This window comes from Dermacentor silvarum, chromosome 4 (assembly GCF_013339745.2).
Source record: "Dermacentor silvarum isolate Dsil-2018 chromosome 4, BIME_Dsil_1.4, whole genome shotgun sequence".
Taxonomy (NCBI): domain Eukaryota; kingdom Metazoa; phylum Arthropoda; class Arachnida; order Ixodida; family Ixodidae; genus Dermacentor; species Dermacentor silvarum.
The window spans coordinates 24,961,540-24,982,881 of NC_051157.2; the positions used below are offsets into that span (position 1 = coordinate 24,961,540).

At 44.7% G+C, this 21,342-nt stretch overlaps 1 protein-coding gene across 1 annotated transcript in view; it reads left to right on the top strand.

Moving 5' to 3' along the window:
* Positions 1–21,342, top strand: part of LOC119449638 (SWI/SNF-related matrix-associated actin-dependent regulator of chromatin subfamily A member 5) — a 33,030-nt gene that overhangs the window by 1,402 nt on the left and 10,286 nt on the right. The window contains exons 4-11 of the mRNA XM_037712858.2: positions 879–1,080; positions 2,486–2,665; positions 5,407–5,562; positions 9,921–10,052; positions 11,077–11,392; positions 13,048–13,259; positions 13,804–14,089; positions 16,858–17,126. Coding sequence (XP_037568786.1) covers positions 879–1,080; positions 2,486–2,665; positions 5,407–5,562; positions 9,921–10,052; positions 11,077–11,392; positions 13,048–13,259; positions 13,804–14,089; positions 16,858–17,126 — 1,753 coding nt within the window. The remainder of the gene's footprint in view (positions 1–878; positions 1,081–2,485; positions 2,666–5,406; positions 5,563–9,920; positions 10,053–11,076; positions 11,393–13,047; positions 13,260–13,803; positions 14,090–16,857; positions 17,127–21,342) is intronic.

Sequence of the window (21,342 nt, forward strand, 5' to 3'; positions counted from 1 at the left end):
TACCAAGTGATATTTGCCATAAATTGTTGCAGTGTTAGAAAGTATGATCTTTTCTTTTGTCAGGCCCAGAACTTGGCCTATGGTTGCTGTAGCATTTTTATCTGTGTTTTCTGGAATGGTACAAATTTTTTTTAGTCAAGCATGCTTTGCAAAAACATCCTAGGCTTCAATCTATTTTTATTCCATTTGCAAAAATATATCCGGGGTAGGCAAATGGCTTGAAAAAAATATTACACAGTATTATATTTGATAGAAAGGGGTTTTGTGTGTACAATTTTTTGTTCAATGTATGCAACATAATGAAGCGCGCTCTTTTGTAATATAGGCAGCCTGTTCAAGTTTGTTAATATGGTTTTGCCTCACACTTGATTGCAACAACTGAAACGGGAACAAAGTAGTGCATTAGAAGTATCTAGTTTACAGCTGGGGCTAAGTGAAAGTTGACTTCAAACAGTATTCCCACTGCCTTTTCTATCTGTGTAGCACATCACTGTTCTGTGTTTCCATCTCTAGCAGAAAAATAGGATGCTGGTTGGGTGATATTTGTATTGCTTACTGGGTGTGGGACAGCTTTTGCTTTACCAGAGTTCACATATAAACTGGAAAGACGCTTGGCATAGCCCTTCTGTTGTGATACGCAGCTGTGGAATTGATAAAGCACTAAATTGTCATTGTCGCACTGTTAGGCACTTTCTTTGAAAAAAATTGTATGACGGAATGATTAATTGTGCAGCAATCTCTGAATGTTTATTTTTTCGCACCATATGCAAGTGACTGATACTCTTGTAAGCTAAACGTAGTGTAATGAAAAAAAAAAAAAGAAAATGCTTGCCTGAATGTGCTGTTTTTTAAGTTTGACTCTGCTTTTTCTGTGGCAGCCTGCGACACCGGATGACAGAACAGGAGGAAGATGAAGAGCTGCTTTCAGACAGCCGCCGGAAGGAAATTACAGTTACACGCTTTGAGACCTCACCGAGTTATATCAAAGGGGGTGAGCTTCGTGACTACCAGATCCGAGGCCTTAACTGGATGATTTCTTTGTATGAACATGGCATCAATGGCATCCTTGCTGATGAAATGGTGAGACTTACGATGTTTTGAGTAACTGTTTTGAAATGGGCTAGAGTTTGATGAAACAACACACACTTTTAAAAGGGTGTATTGAGGTTGTTAGGAGGTTACAGGGCCAGCTGTGTGATTGATCTGATGTTATTGTGAGTAAACTGTGTCAGGGTGTACTTCACAGATTTTTTTGGATCTGTAGGTTAACTTCGGTGATTGCCGATATGGGAAAAGAAGTGCTAACATCTATTTTCAACAATGAAGTAATGCACTCGGCACAGAAGCCCTCTTTTGGTCAAAACATTTATGGGAATGGGTGTTGTCAATTTGAAACTATTACAGGGACCGTGAAGTTTGGAGTTTTCCACACGTTTGTGACATCAGACGGGCTGGAACAGAATGCGTGCATAAACTACTGTCCCCACAGCAATCTTGGAGTTTGTTTTCTTGCTTAAAATGTGTGACAGTGCTGTGTCGGTACAGCTTGGCAAAGCACCACACTGGCACTCTGTAGCTGTCAGCAGATATATCTGCTTCGAACGATTCAGTCTTGTCTGGCATGTTGTCTTGCTGCTGGTAAGTGCAGAGGCAGTTCCAGCTTCAACTCTTATGTGTGGGTGACTTCACTGTACACAGTGACCAGACAGCATTTTTTCATAAGCCCGAAATCACCTTGTGGCCAAAATTGCTTTATGGCCATTATGCTTGGACATTCATTGCTGAGACCATTATCTTAATTAATATTCAAATTAATTCTAAGTCGGCATGCACACTCGTGATCCATGCCCTTGAACAGAGGATTTCTATTGCCCATCCTGTTCTTGCTGCTCGTGATTGTTCACAATGGAATCAGCAGAGCTAGTGCCAACACGTTGCACATCTGTCCTTAAAAACGTCCAGAACTCATTGCTGTGAGCAAGTGTGTAATACTTATCAGCTGGTTTAAATGTTTTGGCAGCAACATGACCTACAGAAGCAATGTTTCTGTATTTTTTATTTTTTCTGGGAAGAATCTTGTGACACAAGAGCTCTTAAAATCCATTGTATTTGAACACATTTTCTTGAGGTGTTGCTTCTAGTGCTCCTGTATTCACAGTGCATGCCTACCCCAAGTTTACTACTGATGCCATGAGGCTAAGCTCTCTTGGTTTACTTTCCATTTCCATGTGGTTTTCTGCTTATTAAGAATTATTTATATGCTTTTAAGCTAGTTCAAATACCTTTCACTTGTGGAAATTTGAAACAATTTCACTGACATGATAAAATAACTGCTAGAATTTCCCTTTAAACCTTGTCAGTCATCAATCATTCATTACTATGTGGTCAAACATCCTGGCTATTTAATCAAACAGTTTGCGAGTCTGGTTGTAATCTGTATGAAATTGATATAAACAGTTTGTTGCACTATCTTCTCCTTGTACAGGGTCTAGGAAAGACACTGCAAACCATCTCACTGCTGGGCTACATGAAACACTATCGCAACATCAATGGACCGCACATGGTCATTGTGCCAAAGTCAACACTGGCCAATTGGATGAGCGAGTTCCAGAGGTGGTGTCCATCTCTCCGTGCCGTCTGCCTGATTGGAGACCAAAATGCCAGGGTGGGTTTCGGCTTTTCAAATTGTTGGAAAAGAGATGAGGGTGTTGCTGCTGATTCTGAGCACTGGGGGCGTTCCACACCAACTCTAGAGAAATATTATTGGGGCAATGTTTCGTGCACAAACAAAAATGAGGGCTGTTTGCGTGAGATCGATCGCTAATTTTGTTGGCAGATTAAGACAGTACTTCTATGGGAATAGCTATACCTATTTTGATGCATTCATCTCATTTTCATCTTACTAGCAGACGCTCAGTGCTATTGTGGTAGCTAAAATGGAACCTCTTATATTTCATTATAGCCTAATAACGTACGTAACCATTATTGATGTCATGTCACTGTTTGATACCGGCAACTAAAAAATCCTATTCCTGTTGCCTTATTCATCTTGAGTCTCAAAAGGGAGCCTGTGTACAGTTTCCTGCAGCTGGTGCTCACAAAATGGTTGAAGGTATATTGTTCTGAATTTCTGCCTGCTCAACCAAGAGCAGCAGAACTGCTTTTCAGGTTGCACTTTCTGTTAGATAAATGTTGTGTGCTGTTAAAGCTTTCCGATTTGTTTTCTACTACAATTGTTGTGTTCTTCATTGCAATAACCAAAACATAGTTCTCTGTCATTAGTTCATTATGTGTGACATGTCAGTACAGTCACCCGCCGTGGTTGCTCTGTGGCTATGGTGTTGGGCTGAGCACGGGGTCGCGGGGTCGAATCCCGACCACAGCATCCGCATTTAGATGGGGGCAAAATGCGAAAACACCCGTGTACTTAGATTTGGGTGCACGTTAAATAACCCCAGGTGGTCCAAATTATTCCGGAGTTCCCCACTATGGCGTGCCTCATAATCAGAGTGTTGTTTTGGCACGTAAAGCCATATAATTTAATTAATGTCAGTACAGTCACTCATTTACAGCCGAACCCTCTTATAACGATCCCAGATGTAACAATCTATCGATTATAACGACCACATTTCAGTGCATTTCTGGTTTTCCGACCCTCCCTATAGAAACTGCTTCCAGATATAATGAACATTTTAAAAATTCTCGTACTGCTACAACGAATGCTTCGAAGCCGTTCACGGTAAAAAGAGGGCACACATGAAGTGCCAAAGCACGGAAGCACGGCCAAACAGGGTGCACGGTAGTGTGCGCCCTGCTCCAGTTCAACTGCGACGATGATACGGCCTTCGAGATGAGCGAGCGACCACCTCGCGCGGATTTCGGAAGCTGCGAAGAAGGTCATGCGTTTTCAAGGTATGCCTCCAGGGCGGAGGCGTGCTGCGTACAGCATAAACAGCAAGGCGCTGGGCGTGTGCCGGTGTGATATCGGATGCCACTACGGCGTCACTCTCGTTTTTGCGCAATTGTTCGTGGGCACCATGGGCATTACGCCTGTTTCAGCCATTTTGAACAATCATCCGTGTGTTTCCCATCATGGGAACAACAGCTGCTCAAGGGTGCCTGTCAACGCGGCTCGAGTCGACAAGAACGCTGCACCATGCGCTGCCGCCATGCAATGTTGCAGAGGGTCGGCGGTTACTATGCCATTATTTGGAGATCACACTTTGGCAGTGCTTCGTTTACGCGTTGCCGATTGCTGATAACGGTTCGTGGTGAAGTTTTACCTTTCGAACATTGTATTTTTTTTGCCCCCGAAGCAACATCGATAATGTAATTTTACGGCTCGTGTGGCTCGCGGGATCGAATCCCAGTTGCGGCGGCCGCATTTTGATGGAGGCGAAATGTAAAAACGCCCGTGTGCTTGCGTTGTAGTGCACGTTAAAGAACCTTAGGTGGTCAAAATTAGTCCGGAGCCTTCCACTACGGCGTGCCTCATAATCAGAACTGGTTTTGGCACGTAAAACACCAGAAAGAAGATGGGGCTGACGCACAGTCTTAATGCCGAGACCTTGATGTTGGAGACCTTCACAGAGTGGCGGCATGCTGCAGTGGTTTCCAAAGTTTTCACTTCTGGCCAACTAGAACGCTTCAATTTCGTGTGCAGAATAGTCATGTCCCGCTGGTAGTAAAATATATCTCATGCTCTCGAATAAAAAATGCTGGCTGCACTTGCAATTTCAAAGTGGCAGGTGATCGAAACTGGGCGCCGTTTTAAAAGAGCTACATGACGCCGCATTTCGTTCTTTAGATGGACATTTCTAACGGAAGTTTGTAGCTAGGTGCAGTAATGCACCAGGAACAAAAAGACACTGAAAATCTGGTTTTCGGACGAAAGTGCTGCTGTAACTGCTGACGCCAGTTTCAGTGCAGTTAATTTTTGAGCGTTTTTGAGGGCGAGTCCACATATAAAGAACACTTTTTGTGGAACTATCGAACCCGTTTGTTATAAACGGGTTCGACTGTATATGGGATACATCCGCCTGTGCCATAGTTATATGCCCTTATTCTGATAACACCTCAACTGGTGGATATGGTTGTTGTAAACCTTTGGTTTCTTGATCATGAGGCATCATCAGGCTTGGTGTTACTTGTAGCCTCACCACTCGATAAGCTGTGCCGTAAAAATTAATAAATAAAAGAAGAGAAAAGATTTGATTTGCACACCCTCACACAGTGTATATAAACAACATGGTGCTTGACTTGCTTCATCACCAATGCGATTGACAAAACTTCAAACGGGGAAATCACAGCGAAACCCTGCCATGGCCATAAAGATTGTAAGCATAAATTTTGGTTTTGTAATAGTTTACTTGAAGGTGTTCTTTATTTTTTGTGCTGTTCTTGCAGGCTGCGCTCATTCGCGACACACTGATGCCCGGCGAGTGGGACGTCTGCGTTACCTCCTATGAGATGGTCATCCGGGAAAAGGCTGTCCTCAAGAAGTTTAACTGGCGCTACCTTGTCATTGACGAGGCACACCGTATCAAAAATGAAAAATCAAAGGTAATGTTGCACTTCTCATTAAAATATTTTTGGCTGATTTTCCTTATTGGGTATTTGTTTGATGCTTCTTCAAACACAGGCTCTTACCTGTCCCCCCTCTTTGACATAGCTGTTTCTCGTTTCTTGTCCCTTCAGCTGAAAGTCAGCGTTATGTTTGTCTGTCTTCATTGTCGTGTTTCTTGTGCTGTTATTGTTTTTAGTATCGTGTACCAACTATCCCAACAGCAAACTCTTCCTAACGTCCCATGTTTCAGTAACATGCTTGGACACTGTGGCATTGTTAAGTTTGTGGCATTATTATTACTGGGCAACAGCTAGTTTATGGGGACATTTCTTGGTGGTTAAGGATGCAAGTGTGGCAAGAAAGCAGAGTGCAGTTTGTGAGAGGCAACCAGAGTGCGATTGAACAAGAGCATGTGAACACGTTCACGAATGAGCGTAGCATTCAAGGGCTTTTCTGGGGAAAGAGGACTGAGCAAAGGGGATAGGAGAAAACTCTCTCCTATGGATCATGCAGCTTAGCCCCTTAACTGCCTGTGATGAGTTAACCTTCCATGAGAAAGGTTGCACTATCTTTTAATTGTGACACACAAGTAATACACACTGTATTTTGTTATTTCTTTTATTCAACTAGAGCAGTAAAAGCATTATAGGCATTCCTGGTATCTTATTTGCTTAATAAAATGGCAAAAAAATGCATGTATTTCTAAGTTGCATGTATTTCTAAATTGCAAAATGCAAAATTTTCTAAATTTTTTATGGTAGTTAAGGGAGAAAAGAGTGTGATTGGACATGTTCATGGGGCAAGCATGCACAGGCGTTGAAGGAAATAAGTTGCCTATACGAAAGAAAGGCCTCTAGTGAAGTGCAAGTGTGCCTAGGCTGTGTAGTAGCATCAGGCTAAGCAGACAAAGACAATGGGTTGCACCGTGAGCAAAATATGCTGCCAGCCATTGTCGTGAGTGTGATCTTCCGGCCCCCCCCCCGGCCGGAAGATCTCCCGGGTGTAGTTTCTTAAGGGGGGATGTGGCTTTGAAAATCAACTTCCCGATTTCTTCATGGATTTTGATGAAAATTGGCACAAATGTTTAGAATGTCTCTCTGATACTTCCATAAAAGTTTCAGAGTGATACCTTGAGAACATTTTATTGAGCAGAATTTTTCTCTCTTGAACTTTCTGGAGGGCCTGGGGAGCTTAAAAAACATGATGGAAGGCTCGTTGAGTATTGAATGCATAGCTCAATGCATGCTGGAGGTCGTGACAGTCTTACTTTTTTTTTTTCGCAACACAAATTTTTTAGATAGTCATTTTTGAAGTTACCTTCGCACTAAGCACACTTTCGGAGTGAACGAATAGCCACACTATAAATTTATAAAAAGTCAAGATAAAAATGTGAGACTGTCTCGACCTGCACTGTAGTCCAAGGAACGTGACAAAAAAAACAGAATCAAAATAGGCTAAACGGTAACGAAGAAATCAGCTCCAGAAACTGAGCAGAAAGGCGAAAAAACAGTTTTGAGAAAACGGCTCTCAAAGTTTCCCCTTCTCTTCAGTTCTCTAAAATGCACCAAATTTGTAATCTTTGATGTGTTTTGTGATGTGGGGCTTCTTGGACATGTGGCCTCTGGTCTGCTGTGCCTTTATTGTGTTTTTCATGTTTGTATGGCATTCTTTACTGCTGCTCTACAAAAAGCATGGTGCTTGGGTTTCAAACCAAGTGAGGTGCAGAACTATGTGGGCATAAATATACAGTAGTTCTAGTGTTGTACCTGCAGACTGCCTCATTGATAGCAGTCTCTAGTACAGTCAGTGAGGCATTGTTTTCTTTTGATAGAATCGACCATGTTGCTGAATTTTTGGATCATCTTCCATTGACAATGGCTATGGATGTTAGGAGAGCCACTGATAGATAGGCAGCAATGCAGCTGCTAGGTGCTTTCCAGCATGTACTTTTGTGTGGTGCCTCACTTCTGCAGCCAGGTGTCTGTGCCAGCCCAAGTGGCCTAGTGAACAGAGCTCATGATGAGGTTCTTCTTATGAAGGGGTGGTATGATAGGTATTGGTGCGAGATATCGTGGCAAGAGTCGGCGCGCGATGTGCTAAGTCGCGGGTCTGAATGCCTGGTCGCGGGTCCAAAGAATAGACGCTCGGTGAGCTCAATCGCGCAGTCCGAGGTGCCGACGCGCGAAATGCCTGGCCGCGGGTCCGATGAGTCGACACTTGATGAGCGATGTGCCGACGCGCGAAATGCCTAGCCGCAGGCTCGAGGAGTCGACGCTCGATTAGATTAGCCGCGCAGTCCGAGGTGCCGACGCGCGAAATGCCTGGCCGCGGGCTCGGGGAGTCGACGCTCGCGATGCCGACGCGCGAAGTGCCTAGCCGCGGGTCCGAGGTGTCGACTCTCGATGAGCGATGTGCCGACACGCGAAATGCGTAGCCGCGGGCTCGAGGAGTCGACGCTCGATGTGCTTAGTTGCGCAGTCGGAGGCGCCGATGCACGAAATGCTTAGGCAAGGATCCGAGAAGTCCGCGCGCGATGTGCTTTATCGCCGAGTCGGAGGTGCCTACGCGCGAAAGGCTTAGCCTCGTGTCCGAGGATTCCGTGCCCGAAGCTTGGTCGCGAAGTCCGCGTCGCCGATGCTCGGAATGCCTAGCCGCGGGTCTGAGACGTCCACAAAAAGCGGAATCGGCCACGCTACTGCGATGTCCGCATAGCGCCCGATTTAACACTCGTCGAGATTACCGAAACTGTCCGGAGCTCGCGAGGAGACCGCAACAAGCGGAGCAGACGACGCCGTCACGGAGCGAGCACCGGACCAATGGTGAACCGCGCTGGAGTCACGTGGCGGGCGCGGCCAATCGGTGGCTCCGGCAAGACCTTCAATCATTGGCTTTTTGTGTGCTCGTTTCTGTATGGAGGAGATAGCTGAAGCGGCAAATTTGAAGACGGAGAAATGCGCTTTCCAACGAGACCAAGAAGGCGGCGCTCGGCTGCGCCGTTTCGGAGATATCGTGGCTTGAAAAACGCCGTTCTTTCGCGATTTCCGCGAAATTTTTCGGCACCTTGGCTGATACAACAATTTTTTTAGAGCACTTCTACTTGGTTTTCAGTGATGATATTTCGGAATCAGATATAATAAGAGTTATAGAAACTGAAAATTTGATAGTCAAAAAATCGATTTTTTAGCCATTTTTCGCGATGCGAAAGCCGCGTCCCCCCTTAAAACTTGGCAGGTATGCACATGACTATCTCATGAAATTGCGTTTACATTACGTTGGTTTAGTTACCGTATTTACACGATTGTAAGTCGACTCGAATGTAGGTCGACCCCCCCAAAATTGCATGTCTCAAAAAAAAAAATTGTGTGTGTGGGGGGGGGGGGGGGCGGAGAAAAACCACGCGAGTGCATTTCACACAAGGGAAATTTATTGATGGGGTTGCTAAGACTACTCATCGTCACTAGAGTTGACCTCACTGGTACTGCTGCCGTCATAGCTGCTGTGTTCCCACAGCACGTCGTCATCAAAAGTAAGTCCACACTTCGCGAACAACCGCACCACGACGTCGCGCGGTACAGCCCCCCACGCAGGGAGGACCCACCCGCACACAGTAGCCAGAGAGGCCAAATTTTCTCGCGCTGAAGCCGCCACTGCCGCACCACACGTTCACTGACTCCAGACTTGCGTCCCGCTGCGCAGTTGTTAGTTTCCTCAACATGGAGGATAGCAGCCCGTTTGAATGCTGCTGAGAACGAGCGCTGAAAGTTCTTGGCACTCATGACAGGCGTGACGATTCAGCACAACAGCAGAAGTGACAGATGCGCGGGGCCGTCGAAAACAATCGTATCTCAAAGAAAAGCTCTTCCGCCAACTACTAATACCCCCTAAACGACGGCTCTTCCGCCAACTACCAATACCCCCCTAACGGCGGCTCTTCCGCCAGCTACCAATACCCCCCAAACGGCGGCTCTTCCGCCATCTACCAATACCCCCTAAACGGTGGCTCTTCCATGATCAATGCTCCCACAAGAGCCGTGCGCTCGTGGTGCGCGCAATCAAAATGTATGCATTACAGTAAATTATTACGCTACGCTTCTACCGTAACCATAAAAACGTAGATGCAAAGTTGTAACCACGCCATAGCGCCCCTGACTTCTCATTTCTCTTGCCGTTACTAGCGGTACACGGTTCGGTTTCGATTCTAAGTCGACCCCCCAACATTGGATTGCCAAATTTGAAAAAATGGGTCGACCTGCAATTGTGTAAATACGGTATCTCTTATGTTTGGGGAGGCCACATTCTTCATTGATCCTTGGGCATTCATTCATTACTTTTGGTACTTTGGTAACCTATGCAGTTGTCTGAGTTTGTTCGAGAATTCAAGACGACAAATCGCTTGCTGCTGACTGGCACCCCATTGCAAAACAACCTGCACGAGCTTTGGGCCCTGCTCAACTTTCTTCTTCCTGATGTCTTCAACTCATCTGAGGTATGGTAGCAATTTTTTCTCTTGCTCAATATGTTGACACCCTAACGCAGTGTTATGGCATCTGCACAGTGTGGTTATAAAGCCAAGGACTTGTTGCAGAGGGATAGTTCTGGCACAGTTCTTGGTTACAGGAGTGCTAATGCAAAGTGTTCATAAATAATATACAGTGGAACCTCGTTGATACAATTCTGCATCGCATGATACGTTTTATTTTCCGGTTCTTATGAAGATCGTATCAACGAGATTCCACTGTACTTGTCTACTGACTGCCTACTGTAAACTTTAGTGAATGCAGTATTAACTTGATTACTGTTTAGAAAATTACCTCATTTGTTATTCTGCAAAATGGTTAGCATAATGCCCACTATGTGTCAAGAATGGCATCTAATGAAATTATTGCCTCAGTTGTCAGTTTTCATGTACTGGTAAGAAATTATTGTAATTGTCATTGTTTTCTTTGGACATTTGTGTAGCGAAATTATTTCAGATTTTGACTCTATATTATCACTGTGTGAAAATAACAGAAACAAGAATTACATGGTGACTAGAAGCCACTTCCAAGTGTGAATGAGGGAAATCTGGATAAAATACTACTACTAGTGAGTAAGAACAGTAATCTTGCCAAATTATGATAGTGATGTCTTCAGAGGACTAAGTAACAAAAGATAAAAGCCTAATGGTCAAAACACTTTCAAATTTGTTCTCAAATCTTGTTGTTGCTCCTCCGCTATAACAGGTCTTGTGACACAACCAAATACCTTACGTTTTGATGTTGATATTTTCAGCTCTTGTATTTGCTCATTATCTGACTTCTGTCATTGACGTAATTCAATTTTTTTTGTTGCATTTTAGCACTGTTCTTTCAGGCTTTTTGTTTTGTTTGTTGTATGTCATTTTCTGTTTTTTGTGTAACACAAGTGCACCAATATTAAGGTGTAGAGCTATTCTTGGGCACTTTCAGAAATAAATGAAATGAAATTGTATTGGAAGTGCAGCACGACATTGCTTTGCTGTTTTGATGCAGGACTTTGATGCTTGGTTCAACACAAACGATTGCCTGGGTGACAATAACCTTGTGGAGCGACTGCATGCTGTTCTGCGCCCATTCCTGCTGCGTCGTCTCAAGTCTGAGGTAGAGAAAAAGCTGCCACCCAAGAAGGAAGTGAAAATTTACGTTGGCCTGTCGAAGATGCAGCGTGAGTGGTACACCAAGTGCCTGTTGAAGGACATTGATGTTGTCAATGGAGCTGGAAAAGTGGACAAGATGCGACTGCTCAACATTCTCATGCAGCTCCGCAAGTGCTGCAACCATCCGTACCTCTTCGACGGAGCAGAGCCTGGTGGGTTCCTAGATGTGCCATGTTTTCATAAGTTATCATCGTGGCATGATGACATGTTCGTAGCCTTTGCCATGCCGTGCAGATAAAATCACCCCCTTAAGAAGAGGATTTGTAATGTGTATCGAAGGGTGTAATTGAAATTACTAGGAAAGCTTTGAGGTCAACAGGCATTGATTAGCTGTAACAGGTTTCTGTCCCATCGAGCACTCAGTGAATTCAAGGAATTGTTAATGTCTATTTGCATATAATGATACTGTGACTGGGCTAAGAACTTGAATGCTTGTATTCAAGTTCTTTTGTACGTAAATGTCCCAAGTAAGGTAAAAAGGACTTGCCATGGTGGCTCAGTGGCGTTAAGCTGCTGAGCACAAGGTTGTGTGTTCAATTTCCGACTGTGGAGGCTGTGTTTCAATGGGGGCGAATTGCAAGAATGGGGGCTTGTGTATGTAGTTCTTAGATTTAGGTGCTTGTGAATGAACCTCAGGTGCTCAAAATCCCACTGTAGTGTCCCTCTTATCCCACTGTGCAGAGTCCCTTAGGTTTAAAACCTCCACAATTTCAAGCAGTTCCTTGACAAAGAACCCTTTTTTGAATCAAGTGCAATATTAGCATTTCTGGAGTATGTCTGATTTCAGACCACTTATCAAGCTATGAAAACCTGGCTGCCATGCCTTGTGTGGTAAGGTATAGCTTGCTGATAAGCTTTGGATGTCATAGGTTTGGGACAGTGTTCCTGCATTTTGATATTAGTGAAGCCACCGTTTCAACAAAGCTCTGTATATACTCGCTGTTCATACCAGTGCTAGACACTGCCATAAAAATTTTATCACTTTACATGATTTTACATGCCACCCTCTTTATTTAGTGAGCAATTTTAACATTTGAAAACCTTTTGTACCCCTCGTCACATGTGCACCAATGTGCAAGTTTATTTTAGATTGCTCTGGCGCTCTTTGGCCAAGACTGGTCCTTATGTCAACAAAAAGCCATATATTGAGGAGAGAAAGCAATAATCACGTAACTATTTTTAACCCTTTTGAAATTGAATGGTGGGAAGCTACATGCGAAAGATGCTGACAAAAACAGTTATCATGTAACAGTCTCACTTGAGGCCGCTTGGTATAAACAAAAGCAACAAGCCCAAACTGTGATTGTACTTTTATCTCAAAGAATTAACAATCACTTTGTGTCTGGGTCATTTAAAAGACTATTGTGTCAAGACTGCAAGTGAAATTTCCTAAATTGGGAATGGCAGTGCATGGTCTTTTGCGAAAGGATTCTGGAAGAACAAGAACTTTGAACATTTTGTTGGAGCTTTACACTGCACTCGTGTGTCTTAGCCTCTTCTCTGTCCTTGCCTTGCGTGCATAAAGTTCTTTTCAATTGGGTCAAGTGTCGTTCATGTGGGACGTGTACGCTCCCATTTGTCATTGAGTGCTGCCATCATAAAATTTGCTGATGCCTCTTTGCATTGAATAATTGTGGCAACTGCATCTGGATGTGTGAACGAATTGTTGAGTTAATCAGAAGGCAAGTTCAGCACATGCACAATTGTGCCCAGCAAGGAAATAGCTTTCATTGATCATTGAGAGAGTGTACACATCAGGTATACGAACTACTGTAATTTACTGCCACTTTGCTGCTGCTTTTTCTAGGACCACCGTACACTACAGATGAGCACATAGTCTACAACTGCGGCAAAATGGTGATCCTTGATAAGCTTCTCCCCAAACTGAAAGCCCAGGGCTCTCGTGTGCTGATCTTTTCTCAAATGACACGCATGCTTGACATCCTGGAAGACTACTGCCTCTGGCGACGCTATAACTACTGTCGTCTTGATGGCCAAACACCTCATGAAGAGCGCACGGTAAGACATCCTTTTTATACACATTCGTTTAAAATTTTAAATATTGCTTGTGGTAGTAAGCAGAATTTTGTGAGAAACAAGCAAATAAAAGTTTCGGTTCCACCTGAGCATCATGTGTAGGAGTTTTTATGTTGCTGCTCATGATAAAACATCAGTCGTAGGCAGTTCAATTGCTACTGTAGTGGTATCTAGACATCTGCATCTCACAGTATGTATAGTTCTTGGTTTGGCTCGCTTAGTAGATTTTCAGGAAAGAGGTTTCCTAAGATGTGATGATTCAGTGTCAGCAAAAGCAAGGAACTGGCTATATGTTGGCCCCACAACGTTGCTTTGTTTATTAAAAGTGCACGTAAATCTTTATGAGCTCGGTTCTGTTCAGTGCCTTAATTTTATGTTGCCTGTTGTATGTTCTCACATGTAATAACATGACACCATTCTCTTCAACACTGTTTGCATTTTTTGTCAGCTCTTGTCACTTCTGTTTTATGTTCTTCCATCAGTAGCAGCATTTCACAAGTTCTTTATTCTATTCTTTCCCTGACAGCTGTCCATCAATGAGTATAACAAGCCTAACAGTGACAAGTTCCTGTTTATGCTTTCAACCCGTGCGGGTGGCTTGGGCATAAACCTTGCAACCGCCGACGTCGTTATCCTGTTCGACTCAGACTGGAACCCTCAGGTTGACCTGCAAGCTATGGACAGGGCCCATCGTATTGGGCAGACGAAAGCTGTGCGCGTGTTCCGTATGATCACTGAGAACACTGTTGAGGAACGCATTGTCGAGAGGGCCGAAGTGAAGCTGCGACTTGACACGGTGGTCATCCAGCAAGGTGGGTTTGTGTTGCCTATTGCAGTGCCACATGTAGTGAACTTAGCACCACTGCCGTTGTCAGTTACAGCACAGACAAACGCATTTCTCCCGATGAATGTGGTGTATGCAAGGTATAATTTTTAGTGAAAGAACACGTTTCTTGATTATAAAAGAACACTCCACAGCCATTTCAAATATGAATCCATTTCTACTGGAAACACTTAACCAACACTGAGCGTCAGTGTGGTTTCGGTAGTAGTATTTGTTAATTTTTTTTCTTTATTTATGGGCCACCACTTCTTTTTTTTTGGTGTATTTCTTGGCAGACTTTATTGTTGCCGCTGAACTCCTTATTGTTTCATTTTCTGTAAAATGCAGTATAACCCCGCTGTTACGCTCGCGGGTGCTGCGTTTTCCCGGCTGTTATGTCGTTTTCGGCTGGTCCCGGCATAGCTCCCATAGAACCCGATGCATTGGTAAACCCGCTGTTGCGTCGCAGCTGTGGGACCGTTCCCGCTTCATACGTTGCTAACAGGCACCCTGCACCGGCCCTAGCGGCCATTTTGACTTTTCATATCGCTTGGCTTGGTGGCTTGACGATGGGATTGGCCGCCCAAAGTGCCGGAGCGACACCTGTGACTAATATTAAGTTTCCGCCACCAAAAGCATGGCCTTTGAGATCCGTATTTGATATCAAAAGATGGTGTCTGTGACGCGTTGTGTCCCTAAAATTGGTTTTGGCGCATGGATGTTCCGTATAAAGTCCAAGGGCGATAACGCCGTCGCCACGCGCCGTATGGGCAAGTGAAAGCGTGCGAGGGGAGCCGACGACCGCGGGCTAAATCTCGGGCGCGCAAGAAAGAAAAGCGGGGAGGAAGCGCGTCTTCTTCCGTTGCGCTCGAGGCACCAGCGAGTGAGGGAGGGAGGGATAACGGGCGGAGTTGTACTCTGGCATCAACTGCGTACTGTGCGGGCCGTATCTTGAAAGCGATCTGCGTTGGGAGTAGAGTCTAGGCAGTGTAGGTGCGTCGGCCGCTCGTAGTTTTGTGCGTGCTGTGTGGTCTCGGCTCTCAGTTTGTATTGAAGCGGTAGACAACAGCACGAAGGTCACTTCGCTTGCTGCTGCAGCGGCACTTCTTCACACCAGCATTTGACAGCGCGTGTCCGCACTCATTGAGTGTGATGTGTTCATGTTTGCCTGTGAGTGCTGACACCATGCTTGTTAATATAGGCAAATGTTTACAAGTTTATACGGACAATAAAACTGCTACCCTTACTTTGTATAGCTGTCTACTAATGTGCTATCACAATCGATGCTTCGGCTTTCGGGCAAAACTACGACTTTTTTTCACATGTAAGAATTAAAATAATATTGTGTGCAATTCAACATTACTCTCATTTTTCATTTTTTCCTGTTTCGCGGCTCTTGTGTTTCCCGGCTCTTAAGTTTTCTTTTTACGGTCCCGTGAAAAGCGTATCAGCGAGGTTCTACTGTAAACATTTGGGGTTTAATTCGATATTTGAAGTCAAATTTATCCAATATTTGTGTTCAACTTGAGTAAATTTAAGTTTTTGACATTTCTAGCTTCCATACTTCATGAGTTTTCTGAAGTAAAATTACTCTAAAATGTAACTACACTTAAATTTTAAAGTTTTATTTTCCTCCATGCTGATAAACAGTATTTTTGCTACAAGATGGGAGAGGAGTAGTACAATAGTACCTGATTCTGATGTCCCCCCAATATTAACACAACCCCGAATCAAACGCGCCCCAATTTTCATGAGCTTAATGTAAGAAAACATAAGTGCACCTGAATGTAACATGCCGCGTATTTATAAAAGAAAAATATATCATGCCTCCTACGTTAACAATCAGAAAAAACAAGACATGTGGAATTTCTTTTTTTAATGAGCTTTCAGAATGAAAGCGGCGTGTCATTGTCGCCGTTTGTGCTTCATTTGTCAAAGATATCAAGCACACAGGGGCAGTATTCTCGAGTGATTGTTTAAGTACCGTTATGACTTAGCAAAACTCTGCATTGGACTTGTTGAAGTATGCCGCCGCAGCGTTCCTGGCACTGTGCGTAAATAGCGAGCTTTTACCGATTTACACTGACATATTCGGTGCTGAGTTGTGCAACATCTCGCGCAAGTGATGGTATCTCCAAAAGGTATTGGCTGAGAATATCGTTCCAAGATGGCAGTCGAGCACAAAGTGATCAGAGCAGCACGAAAGTATTCGTGACATACCAGCCTTGCTACTTGTAGCAAGGCAGTCCTGTAGACCTGTAGAAAAGGTAATTGAAGAGCTCATGCCAGTATGTGTGGCCATATCTGCATATAATATGCAGGCATGACGCTCAGTCGACAGCATTATGGTGAACACAGTGCTGAGACAAAGTGAGATATCTTTTCACAGCTGTGCTGGTGTAAAAGCCAGTTCCATTTTATGTCGATAAACAAGGCATGCCCTCTCATAGAGTAGGCCTTAAGAAACTCTGCCTTTACTTCTTTTTTTCCCTACAGAGGTTTCGCTGTAAGGAAAATAAACGTTGGGGTCATCAGTATGTGTGACTCATGCGCTTGTTGTTGATACTTTTCTTGGAATGGAACTTTTACCATTTGTCCGCTTAACCGTGCTGCCCAGCGGGTAGCACATCTTATCCCGAAGAAGCTTAATTTTTCTTTTATTATCCTTGTGAAGCTGACCTCGTAGCATCGTTACTGGGAATCATAAAATGCGTGCCACGATTCTGAGTGGGGCTGACTCAGATAAATGAAATGCAGGCCGGCTTGTGGACGCTCAGGCCAAGATTGGCAAGGAGGAGATGCTGGGCATGATTCGACATGGGGCAGACCACATCTTTGCATCCAAGGATAGTGAGATTACAGACGAGGACATTGACGCCATCCTGGAGAAGGGCGAGCGCAAGACAGAGGAGCTCAAGACCAAGCTCGAGTCGCTCGGCGAGGGCTCCTTGCGCAACTTCACCCTTGACACTCCGCAGGAATCTGTCTACAAGTTTGAAGGAGAGGACTACAGAGAGAAACAGAAGGTGAGGAGGTGCTTGGTTTTTGACCCTTTGAGTGCCAAGCCCAAGTATGTTTGGATGTATGGACAGCTGGGCAAGTTGGTGCTATAATACTTGAAAACTGTCCGCAGCTGTTCCGGCAAACAGTAGTTTCGTTTTGACTCTGTGCAAAGCTATCGAGAATGAAGAACGCTGGCTGCATTGCGATGGACGGACGATCTGTTGATGACCTGCTCACTGGCGAAAAAGTAATTGGGATGTGTGCGCAGTAGTGTAAAGCATGTCTCAGGTGAAGGTGCGCGCTGCGGCCACACTGCGAAGAAAGTTGCAAGACATTTGCTGCTGCGAGCGCTAATCAGTCGCGAGACGACGAGAATTACAATTTTCGCTTTGCGGTTGTGTAGAATAGAAATAGGATTTGCTAGTTCATTCAGTAAGTAAAAGTGTGTTAATGTAGTATGCATTTGTTTATTGTTTTCTTTATACGCTCGATAATTCGACATTTGGTCAACTTGGACATTTTTTTGTTCCCGTGAAATCTGAATTAATGAGGTTTTACTGTGTATGCCGTGGCACTAAATTCGCTCAAGGAGGCTGTTGGATCAAAAGGCATTTTCAGATAGTAGACAGTTTTAGTTTAGCGTTAGCGTAATAGCGGGGTTACGGGAAATAGCATTACCGTTCCGCAAACGAACTTTGCAGAAAGAGAGTTTTAGTATAGCGTGATAGCGTAGTTTACGTGCGGGACGCTATTCCGTTACGCTTTGAATTTCGCATACGTAGGGCACCTAATTCTATGTGTGTGTGCGTCAGGAGAGTGCGATAGGCAGCGCAATGGAAGCCAGGAGCGCGTTGTATTTTTACTTCACATGTACGTCGATCTGCAACGAAACAGACAAGCAGTACAAGCTGTCTACCATAGCCTCCGAAATCTTCCAATCTCAGAGGCCATATACCGTCGTCGCGCCTATCTCCCGACTTCAGCGACAGATGGCGCTCGGATCTCGGAAAAAATTTCTCTCGTTAGGCTTAGGCGCGTTCGAAACGAGAAGCGATCTCGAAAATTCCTCAAGATTAGCCATAACACTCTCTCGGCGAAGCGACATGAGACTAAGCAAAAGCCGTTTACGCAGTCATTTGCTACGAACGAAGTGAATTCTACAAAAACAACGCCAAATTCAGTTCGAAGCGGGCGGCCGGGACCGCCGCCATGTTTTACGTACACTACGTAAACACGCTAATACGGTAACGTTAACTCTGAGAAATAGCGTGCGCACGGTAAACGGTATGGGTCGGTTAGCGTTCTGCGCATGCGCACTTCGATCCCGCTATTCCGGTACGCCCGCTATTCCGGTAACCACGCTAAACTAAAGCTGTCTAATGTATTGTTGCACATGGGTTTAGCATGGTTCATCACGGTGAAACTTTAGAAATACAATTAAACTTCAAAATAACGAACCTCGATTTGACGAAATTTGCAATGTAACAAACTATTTTCATTTCCCGATTTGAGTTCTGTTGAAAATTGTGTTTTTTTTTTTTTTTGCAATTTAACGAAGTAATTTCGTGACTTGGTTTCAATTTAATGAAGTTTTTGGCCATTTCAAGCATGCACTTGTAGCCTGTATGGCTGGCAAATCAAGCAAAAAAACCATAAAAACGTTAGTCGACTAAAAAGTTGTTTTCAAGCGTCCTGCAAGAAAAGTTCGAGCAGCAAAAATGCCATCGAAGCACATGCGGCGAGATGCAGTATGCAGGAAACACCGCTGCGCCATTTGTCCCGTAACAACTTGCAGAGGCAGTGGGGCGCACGGCAGCTCAGAGAGCTAGGAGAAACACGAGAACTGACGATTTCTTCAGCGCAAGGGTGGTGGGGAAGAGGTGAGGGCGCGGTACGTGATAAGCACACACTAGAGGGGGGAGGCAGGAGACGTGCGCCTATTAGCCCCCTAGCGCATACGTCTCCTCTCCTCTGCCCTTGCTGTGGCTGCGCATGCCTGTCCATGTCCATATAGGGACCACTCGCCATATCTTGGAGCTATTTTTCGGCAAATGCACAGGACGAACCGAGATGGTTGGTGTCTTGGTGCACATTTTGTTCCCATGCTTCTAGTGTTGGCGGTCGCTTAATCTCAAGTTTCCGAGGCATGGTGCGAAGCGTTCCTTCGCGTGGGACAGAGAGTATTCTTGGTCATCGAGTGAGATCTGAGCGCACATGTACCCATAGAACTATGAACCTTACTTCGTGTAGTTGCATCAGCACGCTGAGAGCCACACTGATGCATTGCTCTCAGCTCGATCTGCACCACATACACGGACGCTCATAACCACGCTGTTATGGCCCGACCTTCTTGCACTTTGTTTATGAGTGATTGCTGACAAGATACTATTCACCAGGAATGTCCTGGAAATTTGTGAAATGATTTTTACTGTTCAAACTTTAGAACCTCAAACTAACAAAATTTGTGAATTCACGAACTTTTGCGCTCCACATAGAACTTTGAGGTTCGACTGTACCTTGCAGTACGTGTACTCAGCTGCTGGCTAGAAGGAGGGAAACGAGAGGAAAATAGGGAGGTTAGCACCCCTGCATGTTCCGAAGAGTAGATCCTGTGGTTGCAATTTCAACAGCTTTCACGTGACCCAATGCGTAGTTATGCGGGAGAGACTTTGCTCGTTAGAAGTCAAGAAACCTCTGGACATGTTTACTGTAACATAGGTTTAGTCATGCATGTTCTGTAGGGTGTGGTCTTCCTTACGCTTCCTTTTTCCACAATATATTATATGTATACATTTTTCTTTTCTTGCTCACTTGAAGCGTGGCAAACACCTGTTGCAAGTCGAAATGGTAGAAGTGGCTTTATACTACAATATGCCCGCAGGGAAAGGCATTGTATTAAATATGCATGAAATGAGCCTGGTAATATTTATTCTGAATGCCACATTGATGCTCATAAAGCTGGCTGTTCTGTATTTGTTGACTATTTCATTTAAAGCGGTCCTGAACCACCCCTTGGGCTTGGTGAAAAAACGCAGTCTGCGAATAACATATGATGCTGCTGCGAACACCTCAGCCAAATCTTGCAGTCGTGCACAGCGTGAAATGAGATATTGCTCAAACACTCTCTTTTCAAACTAGGCCTTCTCCTCATCCTCTTCATATGTCGTCATATGCAAGATTCTTATAGATGGCTGCTATTGGCTGATAGCTGACATCAATCAAGAAGGGCGTTTGGATCATTCCTCTTCTTCCCACTTTTACTTTGTATATTTATTGATGCAGTTAATTAAACAGGCTGAAGTAAGCAAAAATCTGCTTTCAAATTTCGATAAGAAGTACGTGCTTCCGGAAGAAGCCGACTGTTGTCTTCTCACGCTCAGCCACCACCGTAGGAATTAAACTTTGTCCACCTTACTTATCGGTGTTGCAGCCATCGGGTCTCGCTAATTTCGACTAGTTTTAAACATCATCTAGCCCTGAACCAGGCGAAACTTATGTCGGACCACATGCACGCTTGCCAGCAAGCACTCACTCCTGGTCGCTCCTGGTTAGGTGCCTTGGCAGACTTCGCTTCATATTGAGCTACTGATAGCACTTCAAAATGTGCAATTTGCATGTGGCTACTATTCGTCGGTCAAGCTGGTGCAGGACAAAGCCAGTCTGCACCATGTAGCTTGGCCAGACTGTAGCACATGAGTGCCAGCGCGCACTCCAGCCCTGTCGTGCACAAAGCAACAAACGCTGCACATACGCACTACAGTTGCATGTAGCTGCAGTGTACTACATAGAGTAGATACTGCATCCGCCACGGGGTGCTGTGACGAGCCCGGTCACTGTGTACACTGCGGCTCGCTGAGGACAACTGCGTTTATCACGTCGTAGGCACCAGAATCGAAAATAGTGGCATCTACCTGAGGATCCAAAATTAAATTTTAACTGCGTGCCACTGTAGTAGTAAGTGGTTCGTTGGGAAAGGGAAAGGTTGGCGCTATCTTCTGCAGCCCTTGAGGGAGCACGGCTCAGCGCCAAACGCGTGCCACTGGGACGTTCAGTAGGCAGAGTTTTCTGGCACTGCCCCTCTCCCCTGTATCCTTTTTACTGCAAGGCATTGAAGAAGGAGCGGGAGCGCTGCGAAGGGGGATCACAGGCAATCTTTGATTGCCAATAACTTCGCTTCTGCAGAATGCATTGAAGTAGTTCTTGCTGCAAAGTATTTCTGAAATAATGTAGTTAACTTCA